Below are 26,578 nucleotides of genomic sequence, written 5' to 3'. Positions count from 1 at the left end.
TGCATCATATGTATTAACTAACAAATCAGGCAAAGTAGTTGCCAAATATATTGGGGCCAAACACAAGGGGTCAAAGACTTGTGTTTGGGTACCCAAGGTGCTTGTTTCTAATGTGAAAGGACCCAAGATCGTTTAGGTACCTAAGAACAAGGCCTAAATTTGTTTTGTAGGTTTATGCATCCGGGGGCTCAAGTTGGATAATTGATAGCGGGTGCACAAACCACATGACTCGGGAGAAAAGGATGTTCTCCTCCTACGAGAAAAACCATGATTCCCAAAGAGCTATCACATTCGGGGATGGAAATCAAGGTTTGGTCAAAGGACTTGGTAAAATTGCTATATCTCCTGACCATTCTATTTCCAATGTTTTTCTTGTAGATTCTTTAGATTACAATTTGCTTTCTATTTCTCAATTATGTAAAATGGGCTACAACTGTCTTTTTACGGATTTAGGTGTTACTGTCTTTAGAAGAAGTGATGATTCAGTAGCATTTAAGGGAGTGTTAGAGGGTCAGCTATACTTAGTTAATTTTAATAGAGCTGAACTCGACACTTGCTTAATTGCTAAGACTAACATGGGTTGGCTCTAGCACCGCCGACTAGCCCATGTTGGGATGAAGAATCTTCATAAGCTTCTAAAGGGAGAGCATATTTTGGGACTAACAAATGTTCATTTTGAGAAAGATAGGGTTTGTAGCGCATGTCAAGGAGGGAAGCAAGTTGGTGCTCATCATCCACACAAGAACATCATGACGACTGACAGGCCACTCGAGCTACTCCACATGGACCTATTCGGCCCGATAGCTTACATAAGCATCGCCGTTAGTAAGTACTGTCTAGTTATTGTGGATGATTATTCTCGCTTCACTTGGGTGTTCTTTTTGCAGGAAAAATCTCAAACCCAAGAGACCTTAAAGGGATTCTTGAGACGGGCTCAAAATGAGTTCGGCTTAAGGATCAAAAAGATTAGAAGCGATAACGGGCGGAGTTCAAGAACTCACAAATAGAAGGCTTTCTTGAGGATGAGGGAATCAAGCATGAGTTCTCTTCTCCCTACACGCCACAACAAAATGGTGTAGTGGAGAGAAAGAATAGAACTCTACTTGACATGGCGAGGACCATGCTTAATGAGTACAAGACTTTGGACCGGTTTTGGGCGGAAGCAATCAACACCGCTTGCTACGCCATCAACCGACTTTACCTTCACCGAATCCTCAAGAAGACATCATATGAACTCCTCACCGGTAAAAAGCCTAATGTTTCATATTTTAGAGTCTTTGGTAGCAAATGCTTTATTCTTATTAAAAGAGGTAGAAAATCTAAATTTGCTCCTAAGGCTGTAGAAGGTTTTTTACTTGGTTATGATTCAAACACAAGGGCATATAGAGTCTTTAACAAGTCCACTAGACTAGTTGAAGTTTCTTGTGACATTGTGTTTGATGAGACTAACGGCTCTCAAGTAGAGCAAGTTGATCTTGATGAACTAGATGATGAAGAGGCTCCGTGCATCGCGCTAAGGAACATGTCCATTGGGGACGTGTGCCCTAAGGAATCCGATGAGCTTCCACATGCACAAGATCAGCCATCTTCCTCAATGCAAGCATCTCCACCAACTCGAGATGAGGATCAAGCTCAAGATGATGAGAATGAAGACCAAGAGGAGCCACCTCAAGAGGAGGATAATGATCAAGGGAGAGATGCTAATGATCAAGACAAGGAAGATGATGACGGTCCAACACCGTCTCACCCAACAGTCCACCAAGCAATACAACGAGATCACCCCGTGAACACCATCCTCGGTGATATTCAAAAGGGGGTAACCACTCGATCTCGTGTTGCTCATTTTTGTGAACATTATTCCTTTGTGTCTTCTATTGAGCCATACAGGGTGGAAGATGCATTAAGGGATTCGGATTGGGTGTTGGCTATGCAAGAGGAACTCAATAACTTCACGAGGAATGATGTATGGCATCTTGTTCCACGTCCTAACCAAAATGTTGTAGGAACCAAGTGGGTCTTCCACAACAAACAAGATGAGCATGGTGTGGTGACAAGGAACAAAGCCTGACTTGTGGCCAAGGGATATTCACAAGTCGAAGGTTTGGATTTTAGTGAAACCTATGCACCCATAGCTAGGCTTGAGTCAATTCGTATATTACTTGCCTATGCTACTTACCATGGCTTTAAGCTCTATCAAATGGATGTGAAAAGTGCCTTCCTCAATGGACCCATCAAGGAAGAGGTCTATGTTGAGCAACCTCCCGACTTTGAAGATAGTGAGTACCCTAACCATGTCTATAAACTCTCTAAGGCGCTTTACGGGCTCAAGCAAGCCCCAAGAGCATGGTATGAATGCCTAAGAGATTTTCTTATCGCTAATGGATTCAAAGTCGGCAAAGCCGATCCTACTCTCTTTACTAAAACAATTCAAATGATTTGTTTGTATGCCAAATTTATGTTGATGATACCATATTTGGGTCTACTAACAAATCTACTTGTGAGGAGTTTAGTAGGATAATGGTACAAAAATTCGAGATGTCTATGATGGGGGAGTTGAAGTATTTTCTAGGATTTCAAGTCAAGCAACTCCAAGAGGGCAACTTCATCAGCCAAACGAAGTACATTCAAGACATACTCACCAAGTTTGGGATGAAGGATGCCAAGCCCATCAAGACACCCATGGGAACCAATGGGCATCTCGGCCTCGACACGGGAGGTAAATCCGTAGATCAAAAGGTATATCGGTCGATGATAGGATCTTTACTCTATTTGTGTGCATCTCGACCGGATATCATGCTTTCCGTTTGCATGTGTGCAAGATTCCAAGCCGATCCTAAGGAAGTTCACCTTAGGCCCGTAAAACGAATCTTGAGATATTTAGTTTATATTCCTAAGTTTGGCCTTTGGTACCCTAAGGGATCTACTTTTGATTTAATTGGATATTCAGATGCTGATTGGGCAGGGTGTAAGTTTGATAGAAAGAGCACATCAGTGACTTGCCAGTTCTTGGGAAGATCTCTGGTGTCTTGGGCTTCTAAGAAACAAAATTTTGTAGCTCTTTCTACCGCCGAAGCCGAGTATATTGCCGCAGGCCATTGTTGCGCGCAATTACTTTGGATGAGGCAAACCCTTAGGGAATGTGGTTACAAATTAACCAAAGTTCCTCTCCTATGTGATAATGAGAGTGCAATCCGCATGGCGGATAATCCCGTTGAGCACAGCCGCACTAAACACATAGCCATTCGGTATCACTTTTTGAGGGATCACCAACAAAGGGGGATATCGAGATTGCATATGTTAGCACCAAAGAACAATTAGCCGATATCTTTACCAAGCCATTAGATGAGAAAACTTTTACCAAACTTAGGCATGAGCTAAACATTCTTGATTCTAGGAATTTTGATTGATACTTTGCACACATAGCTTATTCATATACCTTTGATCATATCTCTTTCATGTGCTATGACTAATGTGGTTTTTAAGTGTATTTCATGCTAAGTCATAGATTGAAAGGGAAATGGAGTCTTCGGTGAAGACAAGGCTTCCACTCCACTTCATCGAATTATTCATCCTTCGCTGTCGCTCCGCACCGCTCTCCAAAGTCGGTATAATCTTCGCTCCTATATTATTTACCAAAGGGGGAGAGAGTTTGAAAGGGCTTATATTTCACTCACAAGTATCTGTTTTGGCGATTCATGCCAAAAGGGGAGAACGTATTAGACCAAAGCAAAAGGACCGCACCACCACCAATTTCAAAAATTTGTAGTCTTTCAATTTGTATTAAAGAAGTTTTTCAATTGGTATCTTATTTTTGATAGAATTTTCAAATTGGTATAACCCCTTTCAAAATTAATATCCAAAACCCTCTTGAACACTAAGAGGAGAATTTCATTGAGGGGGAGTTTTGTTTAGTCAAAGAAAAAGCATTTGAAACAGGGGGAGAAAATTTCAAATCTTGAAAATGCTTCTCAAAATCTTATTCATTTACCTTTGATTATTTGCAAAAAGACTTTGAAAAGAATTTCCAAAAGAATTTGCAAAAACAAAACAAGTGGTGCAAGCGTGGTCCAAAATGTTAAAATTAGAAGAAAGCATCCATGCATATCTTATGAAATGTATATTGGTTTAATTCCAAGTAACCTTTGCACTTATATTATGCAAAGTAGTTCAATTCTGCAACTTATATATTTGCTTTGGTTTGTGTTGGCATCAATCACCAAAAAGGGGGAGATTGAAAGGGAAATAGGCTCACACCTTTTCCTAAATGATTTTGGTGGTTGAATTGCCCAACACAAATTATTGGACTAACTAGTTTGCTCTAGATTATAAGTTTTACATGTGTCAAAGGTTCAACACAAACCAATAAAAAGTCCAAGAAAGGGTTCAAATAAAAAGAGCAAAAGACAACCGAAGGCTGCCCTGGTCTGGCGCACCGGACAGTGTCCGGTGCACCAGGGAGATCAGCTCCGAACTTGCCACCTTCAGGAATTTTAGGAGCCACTCCGCTATAATTCATCGGACTGTCCGGTGTAGCACCAGACTGTCCGGTGTGCCAAGCGGAGCAACGGCTACCCGCGCCAAAGGTCGTCTGCAACGGCTACAGTGAACAGTGAATAGTGCCAACTGCGCGTGTAGAGTCAGAGCAGGCGTCAGATGGCGCACCGGACAGTGAACATGACCTGTCCGGTGCACCACCGGACTGTCCGGTGGCCCATGAAAGGGAATTAGGCTTACACCTAGTCCATAAATAATTTTGGTGGTTGAATTGCCCAACACAAATCTTTGGACTAACTAGTTTGCTCTAGTGTATAAGTTATACAGGTGCAAAAGGTTCACACTTAGCCAATAAAAAGACCAAGAGTTGGGTTCAACACAAGAGCAAAGGAGCAACGAAGGCTTCTCTGGTCTGGCGCACCGGACTGTCCGGTGTGCCACCGGACATGTCCGGTGCACCAGGGGACTCCAACTTCAAACTGCTTGGCTTCGGGATTTTCCAGAGACCACTCCGCTATAATTCACCGGACTGTCCGGTGTGCACCGGACATGTCCGGTGCTCCAAGGAACAGACGGCCTCCGGAACTCGCCAGCCTCGGGTTTTCATTCCAGCCGCTCCGCTATAATTCACCGGACTGTCCGGTGTGCACCGGACTGTCTGGTGCATCTGCGGAGCAACGGCTACTTCAGGCGCCAACGGCTACCTGCAGCGCATTTATTGCGCGCCAGCGCGCGCAGGGGTCAGACACGCCCATGCTGGCGCACCGGACACCCTACAGTGCATGTCCGGTGCGCCACCGGACATCAAGGTGGACCCAGAAGTCAGAACTCCAACGGTCGATTTCCAACGGCACTGGTGACGTGGCAGGGGCACCGGACTGTCCGGTGTGCACCGGACTGTCCGGTGTGCCATCGAACAGACGGCCTCCACCAACGGTCATGTTTGGTAGTTGGGGCTATAAATACCCCAACCACCCCACCATTCATTGCATCCAAGTTTTCCAGCTTCCAACCACTTCACAAGAGCTAGCATTCATTGCAAAGCACACCAAAAGAGATCAAATCCTCTCCCAACTCCAATCAAAGCCCTAGTGCCTAGAGAGAGTGATTTGTAGTGTTCATTTGAGCTCTTGCGCTTGGATCGCTTCTTTTTCATTGGCATTCTTTCTTGCAATCAAACATTCACTTGTAATTGAGGCAAGAGACACCAATTGTGTGGTGGTCCTTGCGGGAAGTTTGATTCCCAAGTGATTTGAGAAGAGAAGCTCACTCGGTCCGAGGGACCGTTTGAGAGAGGGAAGGGTTGAAAGAGACCCGGCCTTTGTGGCCTCCTCAACGGGGAGTAGGTTTGAAAGAACCGAACCTCGGTAAAACAAATCCACGTGTCTCACCTCTCTATTCGCTTGCGATTTGTTTTGCGCCCTCTCTTGCGGACTCGATTATTTTTCTAACACTAACCCGGCTTGTAGTTGTGATTATTTTTGAGAATTTCAGTTTCGCCCTATTCACCCCCCCCTCTAGGCGACTTTCAATTGGTATCGGAGCCCGGCGCTTCATTAGAGCCTAACTGCTCGAAGTGATGTCGGGAGATCACACCAAGAGGGAGATGGAGACCGGCGACAAGCCCACTACGAGCCAAGGGAGCACTTCATCGGAAGAGTCTCGCACCAAGAGGAAGGAGAAGAAAAAGGACTCCTCCAAGCGGAAGGAGAAAAGATCTTCCTCTTCTCACCACAAAGAGAAGAAGGAAAAATCTTCTTCCCACAAGTCACATCGGAAAGGTGACAAGCACAAAAGGATGAGGAAGGTGGTCTACTATGAGACCGACACTTCATCAACATCTACCTCCGACTCCGATGCGCCGTCCGTCACTTCTAAGCGCCAAGAGCGTAAGAAGTATAGTAAGATCCCCCTACGCTACCCCCGCATTCCTAAACATACACCTTTACTTTCCGTTCCATTAGGCAAACCACCAACTTTTAATGGTGAAGATTATGCTATGTGGAGTGATTTAATGTGATTTCATCTAACCTCACTCCACAAAAGTATATGGGATGTTGTTGAGTTTGGTATACAGGTACCATCCGTAGGGGATGAAGATTATGATACGGATGAAGTGGCCCAAATCGAGCACTTCAACTCCCAAGCCACAACCATTCTCCTCGCCTCTCTAAGCAAGGAGGAATACAACAAAGTGCAAGGGTTGAAGAATGCAAAGGAGATTTGGGACCTACTCAAGACCGCGCACGAGGGTGATGAACTCACCAAGATCACCAAGCGGGAAACGATCGAGGGGGAGCTCGGTCGCTTTCGTCTTCGCCAAGGGGAGGAGCCACAAGATATGTACAACCGGCTCAAAACCTTGGTGAACCAAGTGCGCAACCTCGGGAGCAAGAAATGGGATGATCACGAGGTGGTTAAGGTTATTTTGAGATCACTCATTTTCCTTAACCCTACTCAAGTTCAATTAATTCGTGGTAATCCTAGATATACTCAAATGACCCCCGAGGAAGTTATCGGGAATTTTGTGAGCTTTGAATGCATGATTAAAGGCTCAAAGAAGATCAACGAGCTTGACGAACCTTCCACGTCCGAGGCACAACCGGTGGCCTTCAAGGCAACGGAGGAAAAGAAGGAGGAGTCTACACCGAGTAGACAACCAATTGACGCCTCCAAGCTCGACAATGAGGAGATGGCTCTAATCATCAAAAGCTTTCGCCAAATCCTCAAGCAACGGAGGGGGAAGGACTACAAACCCCGCTCCAAGAAAGTGTGCTACAAATGTGGTAAGCCCGGTCATTTTATTGCAAAATGTCCTATGTCTAGTGACAGTGACAGGGGCGACGACAAGAAGGGAAAGAGGAGAGAAAAGAAGAAGTACTACAAGAAGAAGGGCGGCGATGCCCATGTTTGCCGGGAGTGGAACTCCGACGAGAGCTCCACCGACTCCTCCTCCGACGATGAGGACGCCGCCAACATCGCCGTCACCAAGGGACTCCTCTTCCCCAACGTCGGCCACAAGTGCCTCATGGCAAAGGACGGCAAAAGGAAGAAGGTTAAATCTAAATCCTCCACTAGATATGAATCCTCTAGTGATGATAATGCTAGTGATGAGGAAAACGTTTTGCGTACCCTTTTTGCCGATCTTAACATGCTACAAAAGGAAAAATTAAATGAATTGATTAGTGCTATTCATGAGAAGGATGATCTCTTGGACTCTCAAGAGGACTTCCTTATTAAGGAAAACAAAAAGCATGTTAAGGTTAAAAATGCTTATGCTCTAGAGGTAGAAAAGTGTGAAAAATTGTCTAGTGAGCTAAGCACTTGCCATGAGACCATTAACAACCTTAGGGATGAAAATGCTAAATTAATTGCTAAGGTTGATTCTCATGTTTGTATTGATTCTCATCCTAGAAATGATAATGTTGAATTACTTGCTAGGATTGATGAATTGAATGATTCTCTTGCTAGCCTTAGAGTAGAAAATGAAAATTTGATTGCTAAGGCTAAAGATTTTGATTCTATCATTTCCGACCTTAGAACTAAGAATGATATGTTACATGTTAAGGTTGTTGAACTAAAATCTTGCAAACCCTCTACATCTAATGTTGAGCATGTTGCCATTTGTACTAGATGTAGAGATGTTGATATCAATGCTATTCATGATCACATGGCTTTAATTAAACAACAAAATGATCATATAGCATTATTAGATGCCAAAATTGCTGAGCATAACTTAGAAAATGAAAAGTTTAAATTTGCTAGAAGTATGCTCTATAATGGGAGACGCCCTGGCATCAAGGATGGCATTGGCTTCCAAAGGGGAGACAATGTCAAACTTAATGCCCCTCCAAAGAACTTATCTAACTTTGTTAAGGGCAAGGCTCCCATGCCTCAGGATAACGAGGGTTACATTTTGTACCCTGTCGGCTATCCTGAGAGAAAAATCAGGAGAACTCATTCTAGGAAGTCTCACTCTGGCCCTAATCATGCTTTTATGTATAAGGGTGAGACATCTAGCTCTAGGCAACCAACCCGTGCCAAGCTACCTAGAAAGAAAACTCCTAATGCATCAAATGATCATGCTATTTCATTCAAAACTTTTGATGCATCATATGTGCTTACTAACAAATCCGGCAAGGTAGTTGCCAAGTTTGTTGGGGGCAAACACAAGGGCTCCAAGACTTGTGTTTGGGTACCCAAAGTTCTTGTTTCTAATGCCAAAGGACCCAAAACCGTTTGGGTACCTAAAGTCAAGAACTAAAATTGTTTTGTAGGTTTATGCATCCGGGGGCTCAAGTTGGATACTCGACAGCGGGTGCACAAACCACATGACAGGGGAGAAAAGGATGTTCTCCTCATATGAGAAAAACCAAGATCCCCAAAGAGCGATCACATTCGGGGATGGAAATCAAGGTTTGCTCAAAGGCTTGGGTAAAATTGCTATATCTCCTGACCATTCCATTTCAAATGTTTTTCTTGTTGATTCATTAGATTACAATTTGCTTTCCGTATCCCAATTATGTCAAATGGGCTACAACTGTCTATTTACTGATGTAGGTGTTACTGTCTTTAGAAGAAGTGATGATTCAATAGCATTTAAGGGAGTGTTAGAGGGTCAGCTATACTTGGTAGATTTTGATAGAGCTGAACTCGACACTTGCTTGGTTGCTAAGACTAATTTGGGTTGGCTCTGGCACCGCCGACTAGCCCATGTTGGAATGAAGAATCTTCATAAGCTTCTAAAGGGGGAACACATTTTAGGACTAACCAATGTTTATTTTGAGAAAGACAGGATTTGTAGCGCATGCCAAGCCGGGAAGCAAGTTGGCACTCATCATCCACACAAGAACATTATGACAAGTGACAGGCCACTGGAGCTCCTTCACATGGATCTATTCGGCCCGATCGCTTACATAAGCATCGGCGGGAGTAAGTACTGTCTAGTTATTGTGGATGATTATTCTCGCTTCACTTGGGTGTTCTTTTTGCAGGAAAAATGTCATACCCAAGAAACCTTAAAAGGATTCTTGAGACGGGCTCAAAATGAGTTCGGCTTAAGGATCAAGAAAATTAGAAGCGACAACGGGATGGAGTTCAAGAACTCTCAAATAGAAGGCTTCCTTGAGGAGGAGGGCATCAAGCATGAGTTCTCTTCTCCCTACACTCCACAACAAAATGGTGTAGTGGAGAGGAAGAATCGAACTCTATTGGACATGGCAAGAACCATGCTTGATGAGTACAAGACACCGGATCGGTTTTGGGCCGAAGCGGTCAACACCGCTTGCTACGCCATCAACCGGTTATATCTTCACCGAATCCTCAAGAAGACATCCTATGAACTCCTAACCGGTAAAAAGCCAAATATTTCATATTTTAGAGTTTTTGGTAGCAAATGCTTTATTCTTGTTAAACGAGGTAGAAAATCTAAATTTGCTCCTAAAACTGTAGAAGGCTTTTTACTAGGATATGACTCAAACACAAGGGCATATAGAGTCTTTAACAAGTCCTCAGGACTGGTTGAAGTTTCTTGTGACGTTGTGTTTGATGAGACTAACGGCTCTCAAGTAGAGCAAGTTGATCTTGATGAGATAGGTGAAGAACAGGCTCCATGCATAGCGCTAAGGAACATGTCCATTGGGGATGTGTGTCCTAAGGAATCCGAAGAGCCTCCACATGCACAAGATCAACCATCCTCCTCCACGCAAGCATCTCCACCAACCCAAGATGAGGACGAGGCTCAAGATATTGAACAAGAAGATCAAGAAGATGAGCCACCTCAAAATGACGGCAACGATCAAGGGGGAGATGCAAATGATCAAGAAAAGGAGGATGAGCAAGAACCAAGGCCGCCACACCCAAGAGTCCACCAAGCAATCCAACGAGATCACCCCGTCGACACCATCCTCGGCGACATTCATAAGGGGGTAACTACTCGATCTCGGGTTGCACATTTTTGTGAACATTACTCCTATGTTTCCTCTATTGAGCCACACAGGGTAGAGGAAGCACTCCAAGATGCGGATTGGGTGATGGCGATGCAAGAGGAGCTCAACAATTTCACAAGGAATGAGGTATGGCATTTAGTTCCACGTCCTAATCAAAATGTTGTAGGAACCAAGTGGGTCTTCCGCAACAAGCAAGACGAGCATGGTGTGGTGACAAGGAACAAAGCTCGACTCGTGGCCAAGGGGTATTCACAAGTCGAAGGTTTGGATTTTGGTGAAACCTATGCACCCGTAGCTAGGCTTGAGTCAATTCGCATATTATTGGCCTATGCTACTTACCATGGCTTCAAGCTTTATCAAATGGACGTGAAGAGTGCCTTCCTCAATGGACCAATCAAGGAGGAGGTCTATGTTGAGCAACCTCCCGGCTTTGAAGACAGTGAGTATCCTAATCATGTCTATAGGCTCTCTAAGGCGCTTTATGGGCTCAAGCAGGCCCCAAGAGCATGGTATGAATGCCTTAGAGATTTTCTTATTGCTAATGGCTTCAAAGTCGGCAAAGCCGATCCTACTTTATTCACTAAAACTCTTGACAATGATTTGTTTGTATGCCAAATTTATGTTGATGATATTATATTTGGGTCTACTAACGAATCTACATGTGAAGAATTTAGTAGGATCATGACAAAGAAATTCGAGATGTCGATGATGGGGGAGTTGAAGTATTTTCTAGGATTTCAAGTCAAACAACTCCAAGAGGGCACATTCATTTGCCAAACAAAGTATACTCAAGACATTCTAAGCAAGTTTGGAATGAAGGATGCCAAGCCCATCAAGACTCCCATGGGAACAAATGGGCATCTCGACCTCGACACGGGAGGTAAGTCTGTGGATCAAAAGGTATACCGGTCGATGATTGGTTCATTGCTTTATTTATGTGTATCTCGACCGGACATTATGCTTTCCGTGTGCATGTGTGCAAGATTCCAAGCCGACCCTAAGGAATCACACCTTACGGCCGTAAAACGAATCTTGAGATATTTGGCTTATACTCCTAAGTTTGGGCTTTGGTACCCTCGGGGATCCACTTTTGATTTGATTGGTTATTCGGATGCCGATTGGGCGGGGTGTAAGATTAATAGGAAGAGCACATCGGGGACTTGCCAGTTCTTGGGAAGATCCTTGGTGTCTTGGGCTTCAAAGAAGCAAAATTCGGTCGCTCTTTCTACCGCCGAAGCCGAGTATATTGCCGCAGGCCATTGTTGCGCGCAATTGCTTTGGATGAGGCAAACCCTGCGGGACTACGGTTACAAATTAACCAAAGTCCCTTTGCTATGTGATAATGAGAGTGCAATCCGCATGGCGGATAATCCCGTTGAGCATAGCCGCACTAAACACATAGCCATTCGATATCATTTTCTTCGGGATCACCAACAAAAGGGGGATATCGAGATTTCATACATTAACACTAAAGATCAATTAGCCGATATCTTTACCAAGCCACTTGATGAACAATCTTTTACCAGACTTAGGCATGAGCTCAATATTCTTGATTCCAGGAACTTCTTTTGCTAAATTTGCACACATAGCACACAAGTATACCTTTGATCATATATCTTTTATATATGCTATGACTAATGTGTTTTCGAGTATATTTCAAACCAAGTCATAGGTATATTGAAAGGGAATTGGAGTCTTCGGCGAAGACAAAGGCTTCCACTCCACTCTACTACTCATCCTTCGCCGTCGCTCCGCATCTCTCTCCAACTTTGGTCTAATCTTCACTCATTTATTTTATGACCAATGGAGGAGAAAGTTATTCTAGGGCTCTAATGATTCCGTTTTTGGCGATTCATGCCAAAGGGGGAGAAAATATGAGCCCAAAGCAAAAGGACCGCACCACCACCCTAATATTAACATATGATTTTCAATTGGTTGAAAATTTCAAAATTGGTATCTCTTTGTGTTCTAAAGGGGGAGCAAGTAGTATTTTCAAAACTTGATATCTTAAAACCCTCTTGAACACTAAGAGGAGAATTTATTTGAGGGGGAGTTTTGTTTAGTCAAAGGAAAAGCATTTTGAACAAGGGGAGAGAATTTCAAATCTTGAAAATGCTTTGCAAAAATCTTACTCTTTTATCTTTGACTATCTTGCAAAAAGTTCTTGAAAAGAATTTACAAAAGATTTTGCAAAACAAAACTTTTGGTGCAAATGTGGTCCAATATGTCAAAAACAAAGAAACAATCCATGCGCATCATGTAAGTATTCATATTGGCTCAATTCCAAGCAACCTTTGCACTTACATTATGCAAACTAGTTCAATTATGCACTTCTATATTTGCTTTGTTTTGTGTTGGCATCAATCACCAAAAAGGGGGAGATTGAAAGGGAATTAGGCTTACACCTAGTCCATAAATAATTTTGGTGGTTGAATTGCCCAACACAAATCTTTGGACTAACTAGTTTGCTCTAGTGTATAAGTTATACAGGTGCAAAAGGTTCACACTTAGCCAATAAAAAGACCAAGAGTTGGGTTCAACACAAGAGCAAAGGAGCAACGAAGGCTTCTCTGGTCTGGCGCACCGGACTGTCCGGTGTGCCACCGGACATGTCCGGTGCACCAGGGGACTCCAACTTCAAACTGCTTGGCTTCGGGATTTTCCAGAGACCACTCCGCTATAATTCACCGGACTGTCCGGTGTGCACCGGACATGTCCGGTGCTCTAAGGAACAGACGGCCTCCGGAACTCGCCAGCCTCGGGTTTTCATTCCAGCCGCTCCGCTATAATTCACCGGACTGTCCGGTGCATCTGCGGAGCAACGGCTATTTCAGGCGCCAACGGCTACCTGCAGCGCATTTATTGCGCGCCAGCGCGCGCAGGGGTCAGACACGCCCATGCTGGCGCACCGGACACCCTACAGTGCATGTCCGGTGCGCCACCGGACATCAAGGTGGACCCAGAAGTCAGAACTCCAACGGTCGATTTCCAACGGCACTGGTGACGTGGCAGGGGCACCGGACTGTCCGGTGTGCACCGGACTGTCCGGTGTGCCATCGAACAGACGGCCTCCACCAACGATCATGTTTGGTAGTTGGGGCTATAAATACCCCAACCACCCCACCATTCATTGCATCCAAGTTTTCCAGCTTCCAACCACTTCACAAGAGCTAGCATTCATTGCAAAGCACACCAAAAGAGATCAAATCCTCTCCCAACTCCAATCAAAGCCCTAGTGCCTAGAGAGAGTGATTTGTAGTGTTCATTTGAGCTCTTACGCTTGGATCGCTTCTTTTTCATTGGCATTCTTTCTTGCAATCAAACATTCACTTGTAATTGAGGCAAGAGACACCAATTGTGTGGTGGTCCTTGCGGGAAGTTTGATTCCCAAGTGATTTGAGAAGAGAAGCTCACTCGGTCCGAGGGACCGTTTGAGAGAGGGAAGGGTTGAAAGAGACCCGGCCTTTGTGGCCTCCTCAACGGGGAGTAGGTTTGAAAGAACCGAACCTCGGTAAAACAAATCCACGTGTCTCACCTCTCTATTCGCTTGCGATTTGTTTTGCGCCCTCTCTTGCGGACTCGATTATTTTTCTAACACTAACCCGACTTGTAGTTGTGATTATTTTTTAGAATTTCAGTTTCGCCCTATTCACCCCCCCCCCCTCTAGGCGACTTTCAGGCCACATGTCAGAAGCTCTAACGGTCGAACCCTAACGGTTGGGTGACGTGGCTGGCGCACCGGACAGTGTCCGGTGGCGCACCGGACTGTCCGGTGCGCCATACGACAACAGCCTTCCCCAACGGCAATTTTGGTGGTTGGGGCTATAAATACCCCCAACCACCACTCTTCAAGACATCCAAGCATTCACTACTCCTCATTCAATACAAGAGCAATACACAACGCTCCAAGACACAAATCAAAGCCTCCGATCAAATCAAAGTCCACAATTCAACTCTAGTTTTTAGGACTTGTGAGAAGATCGACTTGTGTTCTTTTGTTGTTCTTGTTGCTTGGTTGGCTTTCTTCTTCCCTATTTCTTGTTCCCAAGATCATTGTAATCAAAGCAAGAGACACCAATTGTGTGGTGGTCCTTGTGGGGACTTAGTGTCCCGTTTGATTGAGAAGAGAAGCTCACTCGGTCTAGGTGACCGTTTGAGAGAGGGAAAGGGTTGAAAGAGACCCGGTCTTTGTGACCACCTCAACGGGGAGTAGGTTTGCAAGAACCGAACCTCGGTAAAACAAATCACCGTGTCATCCGCTCTTATTCACTCGTGATTTGTTTTCGCCCTCTCTTTCGGACTCGATTATATTTCTAACGCTAACCCCGGCTTGTAGTTTTGCTTAAACTTTATAAATTTCAGATTTGCCTATTCACCCCTTTAGGCGACTTTCAGGTGGTTTGACTCTAGGAGTGATTGGACCTGGGTTCAACAGGTGCTACGAGAAGAGTAGCGCGATGAACCCATCTAGAAGCTCTAGCCTATAGATTGGATGGCCGGTCAACACTGTTCCCGCGCCAAATTGGTTTGTGGCGGAACCAAGCCATCGACGAGGAATCCCATCAGCAACCCCCTATGACCAAAGCCCCGCAACGACCGATCTACGATGCGACAGCACAAGCGAATCCATAGAAGAGGTTCTCACCGTTAGTGATGATGCGACAGTTCTTGACCACGCCGAAGTCGTCTCCGCGACGTTTGAAGATCTTCAGTGAGCAATTAATTCTTCCCCACGGCCTCCCACGGTGGTTCTATGACAACGATGACTCCCGAACGTGGCCCAGGTGACCCCAGACCGATCCATAGGGACGACGCGTTGTTGTAGGCGCTCGGCACCGGCGGCGGGACCAGTGGCACTCTCTGCTTCTCTCTCGGCCACGCTTTCTCCATTCAAAGGTCGGCAGAATCGTGGATGACAAGAGCTAGGGCAGCGCTTATGTACCCAAGGGAGGCGATTCCCCAAGGCCCACAAAATTACAACGAATCCCGCACACATCAGGGAAGTTGGTGGCGGCGTCTTCGGGGGTTTGGTTTCGTGTGCGGCCAATAGAGGAAGACGACCTTGGCAGCACGGGTCCACCAGCCAGAGCTTGTGGAGGCTGACATCCGGTTTCAGCAGGACAAAGGTGAGGGGATTGATGGGCCGCACGGTGCGATTCTTGGTTGAAATGGGCCGAGGGCACCGAGGCGGCCGCACGCGCGAGGAAGTGGGTCGACAGAGTCAGCCTAGGGACGTTGGTCCCAAACTTTTTGTTCTTTTCTATTTTTTTGTTTTCAGTTTTGAATTCCAAATCCAATTTTGATTTGATTCCCAAGCTTCAATTTATATGCAACATCCAAAGGCCCAGCATGAAATGCATAAGTCACTTTTATCTTATTTTACCCATTAAACCAAGGGTTTCTTAATATGAAACTTATGGACACAGAAGACACTATTCTTAAGAAAACAAATCATTCAAATAATTACTCCCAAAACATAGCATGCACACATATTCTTTTATCTTTAAAGAAATATATTTTCTACCGTAGACTAGGTATTAGGAAATATTTTAACATGATTCTCTTATGAATATATCTATATACTTCAACTAGGGATAATAAGTCTCTTTTGTTTAATTTTATATAGACATCTTGGGAAGAGTGGCTTGAAAGGTAGAAAAATTCTTTAGTCAAATATGTCTTAATTCAAAATATTTGGAGAGTATTACTAAATTCTCGAAGTAAGATTTTGAGGTGTTACACTTTCCTATAGGTGCAGTTACATCTGGACATGCAAAAAAATAGTGTTTTTTTATTTAGTGTATCCCACAACACATGCTAGCACGAAACTTAAAGCGCCTCTAGCGAGGCCTGGCGAGAACGCCTCGCGCGGCCAGACTCGCTGGTTGTTTACTCGTGCACGCAGATCGAAGCACATGTTTTGTTGGTTTTTTGTTATATCTTTAATTACCGAACCGATTTCATACATGTATTCCTGATATGTTTTGAACGAAATTATACCACACAAGCTATGTATATTTTAAATAAAAAATTGACATGATTAAAATTAGCATATAATCAGTAATTAGTGTCTATTAACATATAATTAGTATATTAAATAATTCTAACATATAATTAGTGTCTATTAGTAGGTATTTCATTTATTTAAGAATTTTATAACTAATGCAGTAAATATTGATACAAGCAATTAAATAATATGTCTCTTAAACCAGGTTAGACATATATAAACAACCAAACATACAATATCATGTATGCACTCACAGCCAGTCTCACCAGATACGAAGGTTGGTCACAACTCACAATCAAACTCTCCCTAGGCCCCTAGACCCTAGGCCACCGTGCCCGTGCACGGCAGAGTTATTAAGCATGGTTCCACCAAGACTTTGAAGAGCTAAAGGTGCTGTTTGGTTCATATTTTGTAACGTAAATGGTAATGGTAATGATTTATGATCTATTACCAGCGGTAACAAGTTTGAATAGGTCGGTATCAATTTTTAGTGTGGTATTTGATTACAGTTTGACTTAAACAAACACGATTTAACGTTATCTGTTACCGATTACGTTACCAACATGTGAACCAAACGGCACCTTGGTTCCATCACGCTTCTTTTTTCATTTCAAATTTCGAACACCAAGTCGGTAAAACCCTCATCCGCGGTTTTTCTTATTCACTCCCTCGTCTCCCCTGAAATTTCCTTGCACCTTGCCGGAAGCTGCAAGCATGGATCGATCGCCTGCGTTGGAGGGGAAGGATGCCGGCAGGGGCTCCGGCAGCTGGCCACGCACCCCACGCTTCGCCGTGGGGGATGAGGTCGAGGTCCTCTTCACCGGATCGGGCTTTCGTGGCGCGCGCTTCGAGGCCACCGTCACTGCGCGCTTCCCGGACTCCCGTCGCTACGAGGTAGTCTACTCCGAACTCATCGTCCGCCGGGACGGCCCCCCCGCTGCGGGAGGTCGTGGGAGTCTCCGAGCTACGGCCGAGGCCGCCGCCGCCGCAGCCGGGGCGCGAGTTCGAGCTGTTTGACCTCGTCGAGGCGTACAACAACGACGGATGGTGGCCGGGCGTCGTGTCCGACATCCGGCCCAAGCGGAGGCGGAACCAAGCGAAACGATTCGCCGTGTCGCTCCCGCTGTTCCGCGAGGTACTGGAGCTCTCGGCCTCGTTCGTGCGGCCCAGGCGGGAGTTCGTGTACGGAAGCTGGATAGACGCGCAGGAAGTGGTGAGCAAATATCATTGCCTGCTTTGTTCTATCGCATATAAACTTCCTTTTGATTTAGCACTCCATGTGTCAGTGTCAGTTGATGAGGTGAAGGCGTGCAGCAATTTTGCACTTGCTTCACAGGAAACAATTTAAGTCCTGCTTAATTTTGGTGAAAATCCCACTATCAAAAAGGGACTTCCGATTTTTACGTTTCTATTGATTTAGTATATTTATTAGCAAACATTGAAACATATACCCTCTCCGTCCACAAATAGCTGTCTGTTCTCGCTTTTTGAAAAGTTAACCAATTTTGTTTTCACCAAAGATATAAAAACATTAATATTTGTAATATATAATTAGTACCAGACTACCAGTAGATAGATAGATATTTAAATATATTTTTATAACAAACTTATTTAAAATATAAATTTTACTATCATTTTCTATAAATCTAGTCAAATTTAAGAAAAAAAATGATTGGTGCGAATAATTTAAGAAAATTTGATCGGTATGAATTTCATACTGACGATTATTTTAGGACACAAGGAGTAACGTACACTGTTCAGTTTTCAGGATTAATTTTATTGCTCGTCAAACGTTCTACCTTTTTCATTAAATGAAAGCACATAACTTTTTTGCAAAATAAAATAAAAATAAAAAAACCGTTTCTGTACTGCATGCACAGTAGTTTGTTCTTTTATTTCTTAGACCTAAGTTTATTTAATGTCATGCTGATCGGCTGATGTAGCTCGTAGCCTCTTATAAAATTTTACATGCATTGGTCACGAACTATCTGCCCGATGGGACCCTCAGCCATGCAAGCCAAACAGTACATGGAATGGAAAGGCTAGTGTCAGCAAAGGTTTATTTGTCTTATCAGGGCGGAATGCCCGGTAATGGCGAGGTACGGCACTTGCCGTATTCCACAAGTCTCTTTAGCTCTTCTCCATCCTCGAGTCATTTATAACCTGTGTCATCAGCTACTGTTATGGACGGAAGCATCATGTAGCAAGTGTGATAGATAGAGCAAGAACAAGAAGCGGATTGAACCATTTTCTTAGGTTGCGGGCTGTTTTATTTGTCTATGGCTTTGGATCAAGTGCTGCAACTATGAGTCCTTAGACTCTGAGTAGCAGATAGGCTTTAGGACGTCGAGTCACAATTGACGAGCGATTGGTAGAGCTTGAAGGAGGTCTACCACACACTAGAGATAGCAATGGGTAAATACTCACCGGGTATTCTATCCCATACTCATATTCGTGACAAAGAAATAATTCCGTCAGTTAACCTATATCCACTGGTGGGTATAAATTTACCCCATACACATACCTACGTGGGTATGTGTCACTTATTGGGTCATTGGTACCTAAAAGATTAAACATCTATCAAAATAATACATTATACAAACGTCAAATATATCCATCTAAATACCATTACAAAATAATTTATAGCACCATTTTATCATCCATTCAACAACACCATGGATAATTGTATAATGTAGCAACACTAGAGTAGTACCACATAACACATTACATGGTCATCAAATTGTTGTTAAGCCTTCTATAGTATTATCACCCAAAAGTTTGTTAAATAGTCAAAATAAATGGTTGATTGAAGCCCAAGTTCACAATTTTATACAGGGTATTTTATACCCATGGGTTAACGGGTATGAGCGACGGCAAAACATTCTAATACCCGTTTACCCATTGAGTGAAGATTTTTGTCCAATAAGAGACCCATAGTTAGAATATTTAGCTCATATACATACTCTCTAATGGAGTAAATATCCCATCGTATATCGGGTCACGGTTATACATTGCCATCTCTACCACACACAAGTGCACAACTCTGCATGGTTGCCAACAGACGAGGTTGTATCCTTGTATGTGTAGTGCATAGGAAAGCAACCACCGAGCGATGCACAACTATGCAACATTGGTACATTGTGATCACTGAAAACGAATCAGAAGAAAAGGCAAATGACAATACCAATTGCAACATATGTTTTCCATCTATGTTCTATAGTTATTAAGGTGTTAAGGCGATCGATTCCCTTTTACCTTTTTTTATAGTAAAGCGTAAACCGATGCAACATCTTAGTTATATAGTGATATAAAAAATTAGATCAAATATTATTTATATATCACTAATTCGAAATTAACAAGCAAGTTAATACAACTGTAAGGTATAGTAGTAGGCCCACTTCAGCCCAGTAGAAGAGACAAACATAAAAATAAAAGAAAAAGAAAGAACTTTAATAGCCCACAATCAGTCAGCCAAATACAATGGTTTTAGGACATGTTTGGGAGTCAAGAGAATGAAGGGAATTGGAGAGGCTAAAATCCTCTTATTATTTAAAATTGTATAGCATGAAGATTTTACTATTTTAGCCTCTCCAATCTTGTTGGGCTGTGAAAATAGTGTAGGGCCTGGCCCATTGTCGTGTGTGTGTATATGTAATGTAACTGAGTATGGAAGTAGTGTACGCATTCAGATAGTGTATTCCAGAAGCTTCAACATGGTACCAGTCAAGGCGCAGTTGGCGTGCCACTGTAGCAGTGGCGTCATGCGTTGAGGAGTTGGATCCGGCGGCGAGGAGAGACATCCGGCTGGGTGGACCACTGCGTGAAGGACCAGACGCTCGTCGTGGTTGCCGAGAAGAAGCAAAAGGAGGAGCTCAAAGAGGTGCTGGGCGACGGCAGGGTGGTGGTGACAGACGACAAGAAGAAGAGGGTGCAGCGCGCCAAGAAGAAGCCAGCGACGTTCCACGGTGAAGGTAAGGTTGCAGTCCAGTGAAGGAGTCAGAAGCGCAACAAGGAGTAGAGAAGACAATCACCTAGAATTGAGTGAAGAGCGAGTAGGCTGCCTGAGCTATGCGTACTGCAGCTGTGAGCTCTCCATCAACGGTGGTTTGTCTACAAGTTGAAGCTGAAAGGGTTGCGCAAATCAGGTTCTGTTTCCCTTCGTATTGAATCCCTGCAATTTTCTCTTTCTTGCTGGGTGTTGGAGACAGAGGCGGACCTAGAATTTTCATATAGGGTGTGCCGCAACAAAATTTTCATGTAGAATTCTATATAATTTTCATGCAAATCATGATCCCAACTGACGTAAGGCAATGTTAGAGGAGCTTAAGGCCCTTGAGAAGAATCAAACATGGGATTTTGTAAAACTACCTGAAGGAAAGAGAGCAATTAGTTGTAAATGAGTATTCACTGTGAAGCAAAACCTAGAAGGAAAGGTAGAGCGATATAAAGCAAGGCTGGTTGCAAGAGGGTACAGTCAAACATATGGAATTGATTATGATGAGACATTTGTATCGGTGGCGAAAATGAATACTATAAGGATATTAATCTCTTGTGTTGCAAATTTTGGGTGGCCTTTGTATCAACTAGATGTTAAAAATGCTTTCTTACATGGTGATTTGCAAGAAGAGGTCTGTATAGAGATTCCTCCTGGATTGTCAAAGTCCGAAGCAGTTGGAAAGGTCTGTCGATTGAAAAAATCACTGTATGGTCTCAAGCAGTCACCACGAGCATGGTTTGATAGATTTAGACGTGCAATATGCAGTATGGGATACAAACAATGCAATGGAGATCACACTGTGTTTTATCGACACTTTGGACGTCGAATCACAATTCTAGCTCTGTATGTGGATGATACTATTATCACAAGGGATGATGAACCTGAGATTGCACGTCTAATGGAGAATTTGAGTAAGGAGTATGAGGTTAAAGATCTTGGTCACCTAAAATACTTTCTTGGTATTGAGGTTGCTCGATCCCCACAAGGAATAGTTTTCTCACAAAGAAAGTATCTTCTAGACTTACTTAGTGAGACAAGTATGCTGGGGTGTCGACCTGTAGCAACACCTATTGACTTGAATCACAAATTATGTGCAGAATCCGGTGATCATGTGAATAAAGAAAGTTACCAAAGGCTTGTTGGTCGACTCATCTACTTGTGTCACACAACGCCTGATATCACATATGCAGTTGGAGTGCTAAGTCGATATATGCATGACCCCATAAGGAAACATCTTGATGCAGTTTATTGCATACTACGATACTTGAAGTCTTGTCCTAGAAAAGGAATGTTCTTTAAGAGCCATGGTCAACTAAAGGTGGAAGGTTACTCTGATGCAGATTGGGCAAGTTGTCTTGATGATAGAAGGTCAACTTCAGATTATTGTGTGTTTGTTGGAGGAAATTTGATATCATGGAGAAGCAAGAAACAATCAGTGGTATCTCGTTCCACTGCTAAGGCGGAATATAGAGCTATGTTACTTGTGATATGTGAGATGCTATGAGTAAAGAGTCTCTTATCAGAGTTGAAAGTATTGAGAAAAGGTCCCCTGAAGCTATGGTGTGATAACAAGTCAGCTATAAATATAGTCAATAATCCAGTTCAGCATGACAGAACAAAACATAGAGATCGATCGGTTCTTCATCAAGGAGAAGCTAGACAATGGTACTTTAGAGCTGGGTCATGTAAGTTCAAAAGATCAAACAACAGATTATTTAACTAAAGGTTTAGGATTAAAAGAGTGTCATATATTGTGTAACAAGATGGGGATGATTGATATTTATCGCCCATCTTGAGAGGGAGTGTTGGGCCGGTGAAAATAGTGTAGGGCCTGGCCCATTGTCGTGTGGGCATGTGTATATATGTAATGTAACTTAGTATGAGAAGTAGTGTACGCATTCAGATTTTGTATTCCAGAAGCTTCAACAAATCTCTTCCATTCTCTTGTTTCCAAACTGTTAAAACCTCACAACACAAAACCTCTCCCAGGTTGCAGCCACCAGCAACTCTCTTTTCCTCTCCGGCAGCTCTTCTTTCTCTTGACTCTGCCGCCGCCTCGGACAAAGGCCGTGCGCTACGCCAGGGCTGTGCGCCGCTGACTAGGGAACTCGCTGGTCGGCCGGGGCCATGCGCCGCGCCTTGAAACATGCCCTACGCGCCAACGCCGTTGTGACTTGTGGTCGCCTCTTCCTCCTCTGCTTTTACCCACGCCTTATTCTTGCGAGCAAGGCGACAAGAAGTCTTGCATGGGCATGGCCAGGCTCGCCTTACCGCTTAAGTGTAGCTTTAGCGACACTTTTTTTTGCCGGTTATGGCATTGTATTGTGGTCCACTTCGGAATGATGTTATGTTCTGTGTTTAATATTGTATGGGTATAGACTATGATTTTATATATTTATATTGCTATGCATGTTTTAGATTATAGATTACATCGCTACACCTCAGGCCTTGTTTGGACTTTGGAAATAAAGTTTTTGAAAACTACAGTTTTAGAATACTAGAGTTTTACAATGCCAAGACATACCCACAGTTTTTTTTATGAAAGTACTGCAGTATAGCTAAGTTCGAAAAACTGTGAAAGTACTGCAGTATAGCTAAAACTGCAGTTTTAAAAACAAAGTTTTTGAAGAGTCCATCTCAAATACTACAGTATTCTCCAAAAATAGAGAAAATACTCCACTTCCAAACAGGCCCTCATTTGTATTTCTCTCGCCACTGTTTGTCTACTGTATATCAGTTTGAGAATAAGGTGGATTCATTTATGTATCTGCACAACCGAGTCACTTGAACACCTTTTCACTAAATCATGGCAAGTTATGGATCGTAACTAGGCGATTATGTTTACTCTTCAAACTGCCCAGTAGCCATTTAGTTGAGTTTAGACTGTAGAGTTATCTGAGCCACCAAATTCAAGTGCTAAAAGAACATTTGCAATGAAGATTTAAGAGCTCCATGGCATTTTTAGTTTGCCAAATAAATTGCCTTGCGGTTTTGTTTAACATGGCTTTGTCGATAATGGATTGACTGATTCATTTCACTAATTTGAATGCAGCTGCGAGGGATACCACAGTATGCAGAAGGAAGCCGCGTAGAGGTGATGTGTGATAAACAGGGCAGAGTTTGGAGGCCGGCTACTATCAAGAACATGGTCGGCGGTACCAACTATGTTGTTAGCTATGGAAATGGGCAGAGCTCGATTGAGGTCCTCCACACAATGTTCATTCGGCGGCCAGAACCCATCCAAATGGAAGTTGAAGCCCCTAATGATAGCAATGTAATTACTCGTCATTGTTAGAATCAGCTATTGCCATTTTCATATCTTCCCTTTTGGTTTTCTTCTAGTTTATTGAATTCCATATATTTTTTCAAACACTCTGCGTCTGTTGATGATTCTATCAGCAGATGGAGATAAAAAACGAAAGAATGGGTATGTCTCTTGTGGTAGCAGAAAGGTTTCACCTGGAAACCTGTACGAACTGTAAGTCTTGCAAAAATCAGAAAGCTAAATATTTTTTGTAGTGCATTCATACGCTGACAGGACCAAAACTGTTTCCAGCAGCCAATGATATTACAATTGTATCATCACAACATCCTTGGGCTGAACCTCTACAACCTGTTTCTGAGAAATCACCTGGACCATCTTCATTGCTTCATCCTGTTGTGATGGCGGATACATCAGCATTCATGGCATTGGCAGTGCCTAACAGTAGTGATCTTTCAACGGCGTTCTCGACAACTTCCTTGCTGCTGATGCCCAATGACAAAATGGAGGTCTTCCAGAAGCTACCACAGATTCCACACTTCCGCGAGGCATGGAATTGCCCTCCAGAACTTCGTGAAGGAAGAGCCCTAGGACTTATGGTCTGTTTTGCAAACATGGCCAAAAGCATAAAAGACATGCGAATTCAGGAGGAACCACGACTTTATCAAGAGAAGATGAACATCCTGTTAGAGATGGAAGAGAATGGGTTTGAAACTGGGCCCCTGAAGGTTCGTCTCCATAATCTTCTTTGTACAAGGAATCACCATATGAATCTCAAGAGCAGGAAAGTAAGATTAGAGAAGGAGATACTTGAGATAGAAGCAATAAACTGTGGATTAGAGCAGCGACTCAAGTTCCTTGACATGTGCATCATGGGGATGGAGGAGAAGAAATACCAAGAGATGAAAGGTTCACTTGACATCCAAAAAACAGAAAATTGTTCACTTATTTCAAAGCTCCAAGTATATTTGTGTCAAGTTGAGGAATCACTCAAGTATGCTGAAGCCGATTTTTGTAGTATTGCTACTGCACCGTGGCAACCACATGTTGTGCCTTCGATACCGTAACCTTGCTTAGCTATTAGGGGGGAGGGGGTAACCCTTCTCCTCCACGCTTGAACTGTGTAATTATGTATATATGCATGCTTTCTCCATGGAGCTGAGAGACAAACCAATGTGTATTTTGAGTTTGCAGTCTGCTCCACCTAACCTAAGTGATCTTCAGATACGTGTATTTTGAGTCGTAGTGCTGGTTGCTCTCTCCAGTTGTAGCTCATACTTAATGTTGCAATTTGAGAAGTTGAGCATCCTATGTGATATTTCCAGCGATTAGAAACCCTGTTATTAATTTATTATTTTTCTCAGATAGGAGTCAGAGAAGACTCATACCCATTTGTGCATGGTTTTATTGACTAGTCCGGAAACCTCTGGCTATGGTCGCGCGCCTTGCACTTGCACCATGCGAGCAGCGGCGCCGCGAGCGGGGCAAGGCAGACATGGCCGGCCAACACGACCTCAGGTTAATTGGGAGGTGCAGGGCAGGCACGGCCATGACGCGCCCCTGGTGAGCGGGTGCGGTCACTGCCCCGTGCGATAAGAGGCAGGGCGGGGAGGCACGTTGTTTGACGGGTTGGTGGTGATGCGTGGGGGCGAGCCTCTTCGGCCATGGCCCTGTGGTGGAGAGAGAGGTGGTCGCGAGTCGCGACAGAAGAAGAAAAGTGTCGGGACTCGGGAGAAGAAGAGGAAAAGACAGAAAAATTAAGAATGAACTAGCGAGGGCAAAATTACCGACAGTGGAAATAAACAAAGATGCAGTTCACTGTTTAGTCAAAAGACGTTTCCGGTGTCCTGCTATCTGATTTATGGCGGCATGTGCTAATGTTTTTTAAACTTTATGTTGCTTTTATCAAACTAGCCAATAGCGCGCTGGCGCGCTCATGAAAATTATAGTGTGCCGTAGGAAGATAGTAGTGATTATTATGTAATATGGTCATTATAGGAAGATAATAGTGATCATTACGTAATATGGTCATCATAGGATGTGTCAACGTACGTACAAACAACATGTTTTCAATAGCATTAAGTCTATGATGCATAGACAAAATATATTTGGATACTGTTTTCCAAATATGGCATAAACATTTGTGTTAGACAAAAGTTGGTGCGCATAGTGACTAAGATTAGGAACACCAGCCTCATCATTTTCTTTCCATGGACAATAGATCCTACAAGGAAAAAAAAGCTTGGTCAATTCATGTAATAAAATGAATATTTTTGTGTTGGAGAAAAAAATGAAGGTTACGAACAACAGTCACGTATTTTTTTTAAAAAAATAGCGAAGATCAGAATATATATATATATATATATATATATAATATATATATATATATATATGTCACACCCGGCTTTAAGGAACAAAGCTAGGTGCATCTCATACATGCGCCAAGAAGACAACATATATAATAACAGAGTGTATAGAGATAAATGTCATAAAACATCAGAGTATTTATTACATAGCGGAAGACTTATTACAAAATAAAATAATAAAGATAAAACGAACTAAGGATCGTCGGCGCCAATGTCGACTGAGAAACGCCACCTAGATCAGATCAAACTCCTCGCCTTGTGGCTCCTCCTGAACCACCTGCTCTTCTCCTGTGGGGGGTGTGAGACAGCAAGAGTGAGCTCACACATGCTCATAGCTCAACAAGTTGTGGGGAACCAGTGGACATAAACTCACAAAGGTGTGAGTTCATGTGATGTGTAAGGCTAATCAATGATATGGGTTAAAGCTGAGCATTGCTTTTAATTAGTTGGTCAAAATTTTATTAGCAGTTACTAAGTGTAAGTAAATACCAAACCTTAAATAAA

General features: G+C 43.3%; 1 protein-coding gene across 4 annotated transcripts; it reads left to right on the top strand.

Annotated features, from left to right (window-relative positions):
- Window positions 1–20,121: 20,121 nt before the first annotated feature.
- On the top strand, window positions 20,122–25,086 carry LOC103651629 (DUF724 domain-containing protein 6). Of its 4 annotated transcripts, none has more exons than XM_020550604.3 (4): window positions 20,122–20,594; window positions 23,499–23,720; window positions 23,849–23,924; window positions 24,003–25,086. In XM_020550604.3, the coding sequence occupies exons 2-4, from the start codon at window positions 23,544–23,546 to the stop codon at window positions 24,773–24,775; spliced, it is 1,026 nt and encodes a 341-aa protein (XP_020406193.1). In that variant the 5' UTR covers window positions 20,122–20,594; window positions 23,499–23,543; the 3' UTR covers window positions 24,776–25,086. The 4 variants fall into 4 exon arrangements, with proteins under 4 accessions (XP_020406193.1, XP_020406192.1, XP_020406191.1 ...); XM_020550603.3 differs by having other exon boundaries at window positions 23,846–23,924; window positions 24,006–25,023; XM_020550602.3 differs by having other exon boundaries at window positions 23,846–23,924; window positions 24,003–25,023.
- Window positions 25,087–26,578: the final 1,492 nt, after the last annotated feature.

The sequence above is a fragment of the Zea mays genome, chromosome 3, assembly GCF_902167145.1.
Source record: "Zea mays cultivar B73 chromosome 3, Zm-B73-REFERENCE-NAM-5.0, whole genome shotgun sequence".
Taxonomy (NCBI): Eukaryota; Viridiplantae; Streptophyta; class Magnoliopsida; order Poales; family Poaceae; genus Zea; species Zea mays.
Note: the sequence above shows the minus strand (reverse complement) of the source record. Positions and strands in the feature narration are given on the sequence as shown.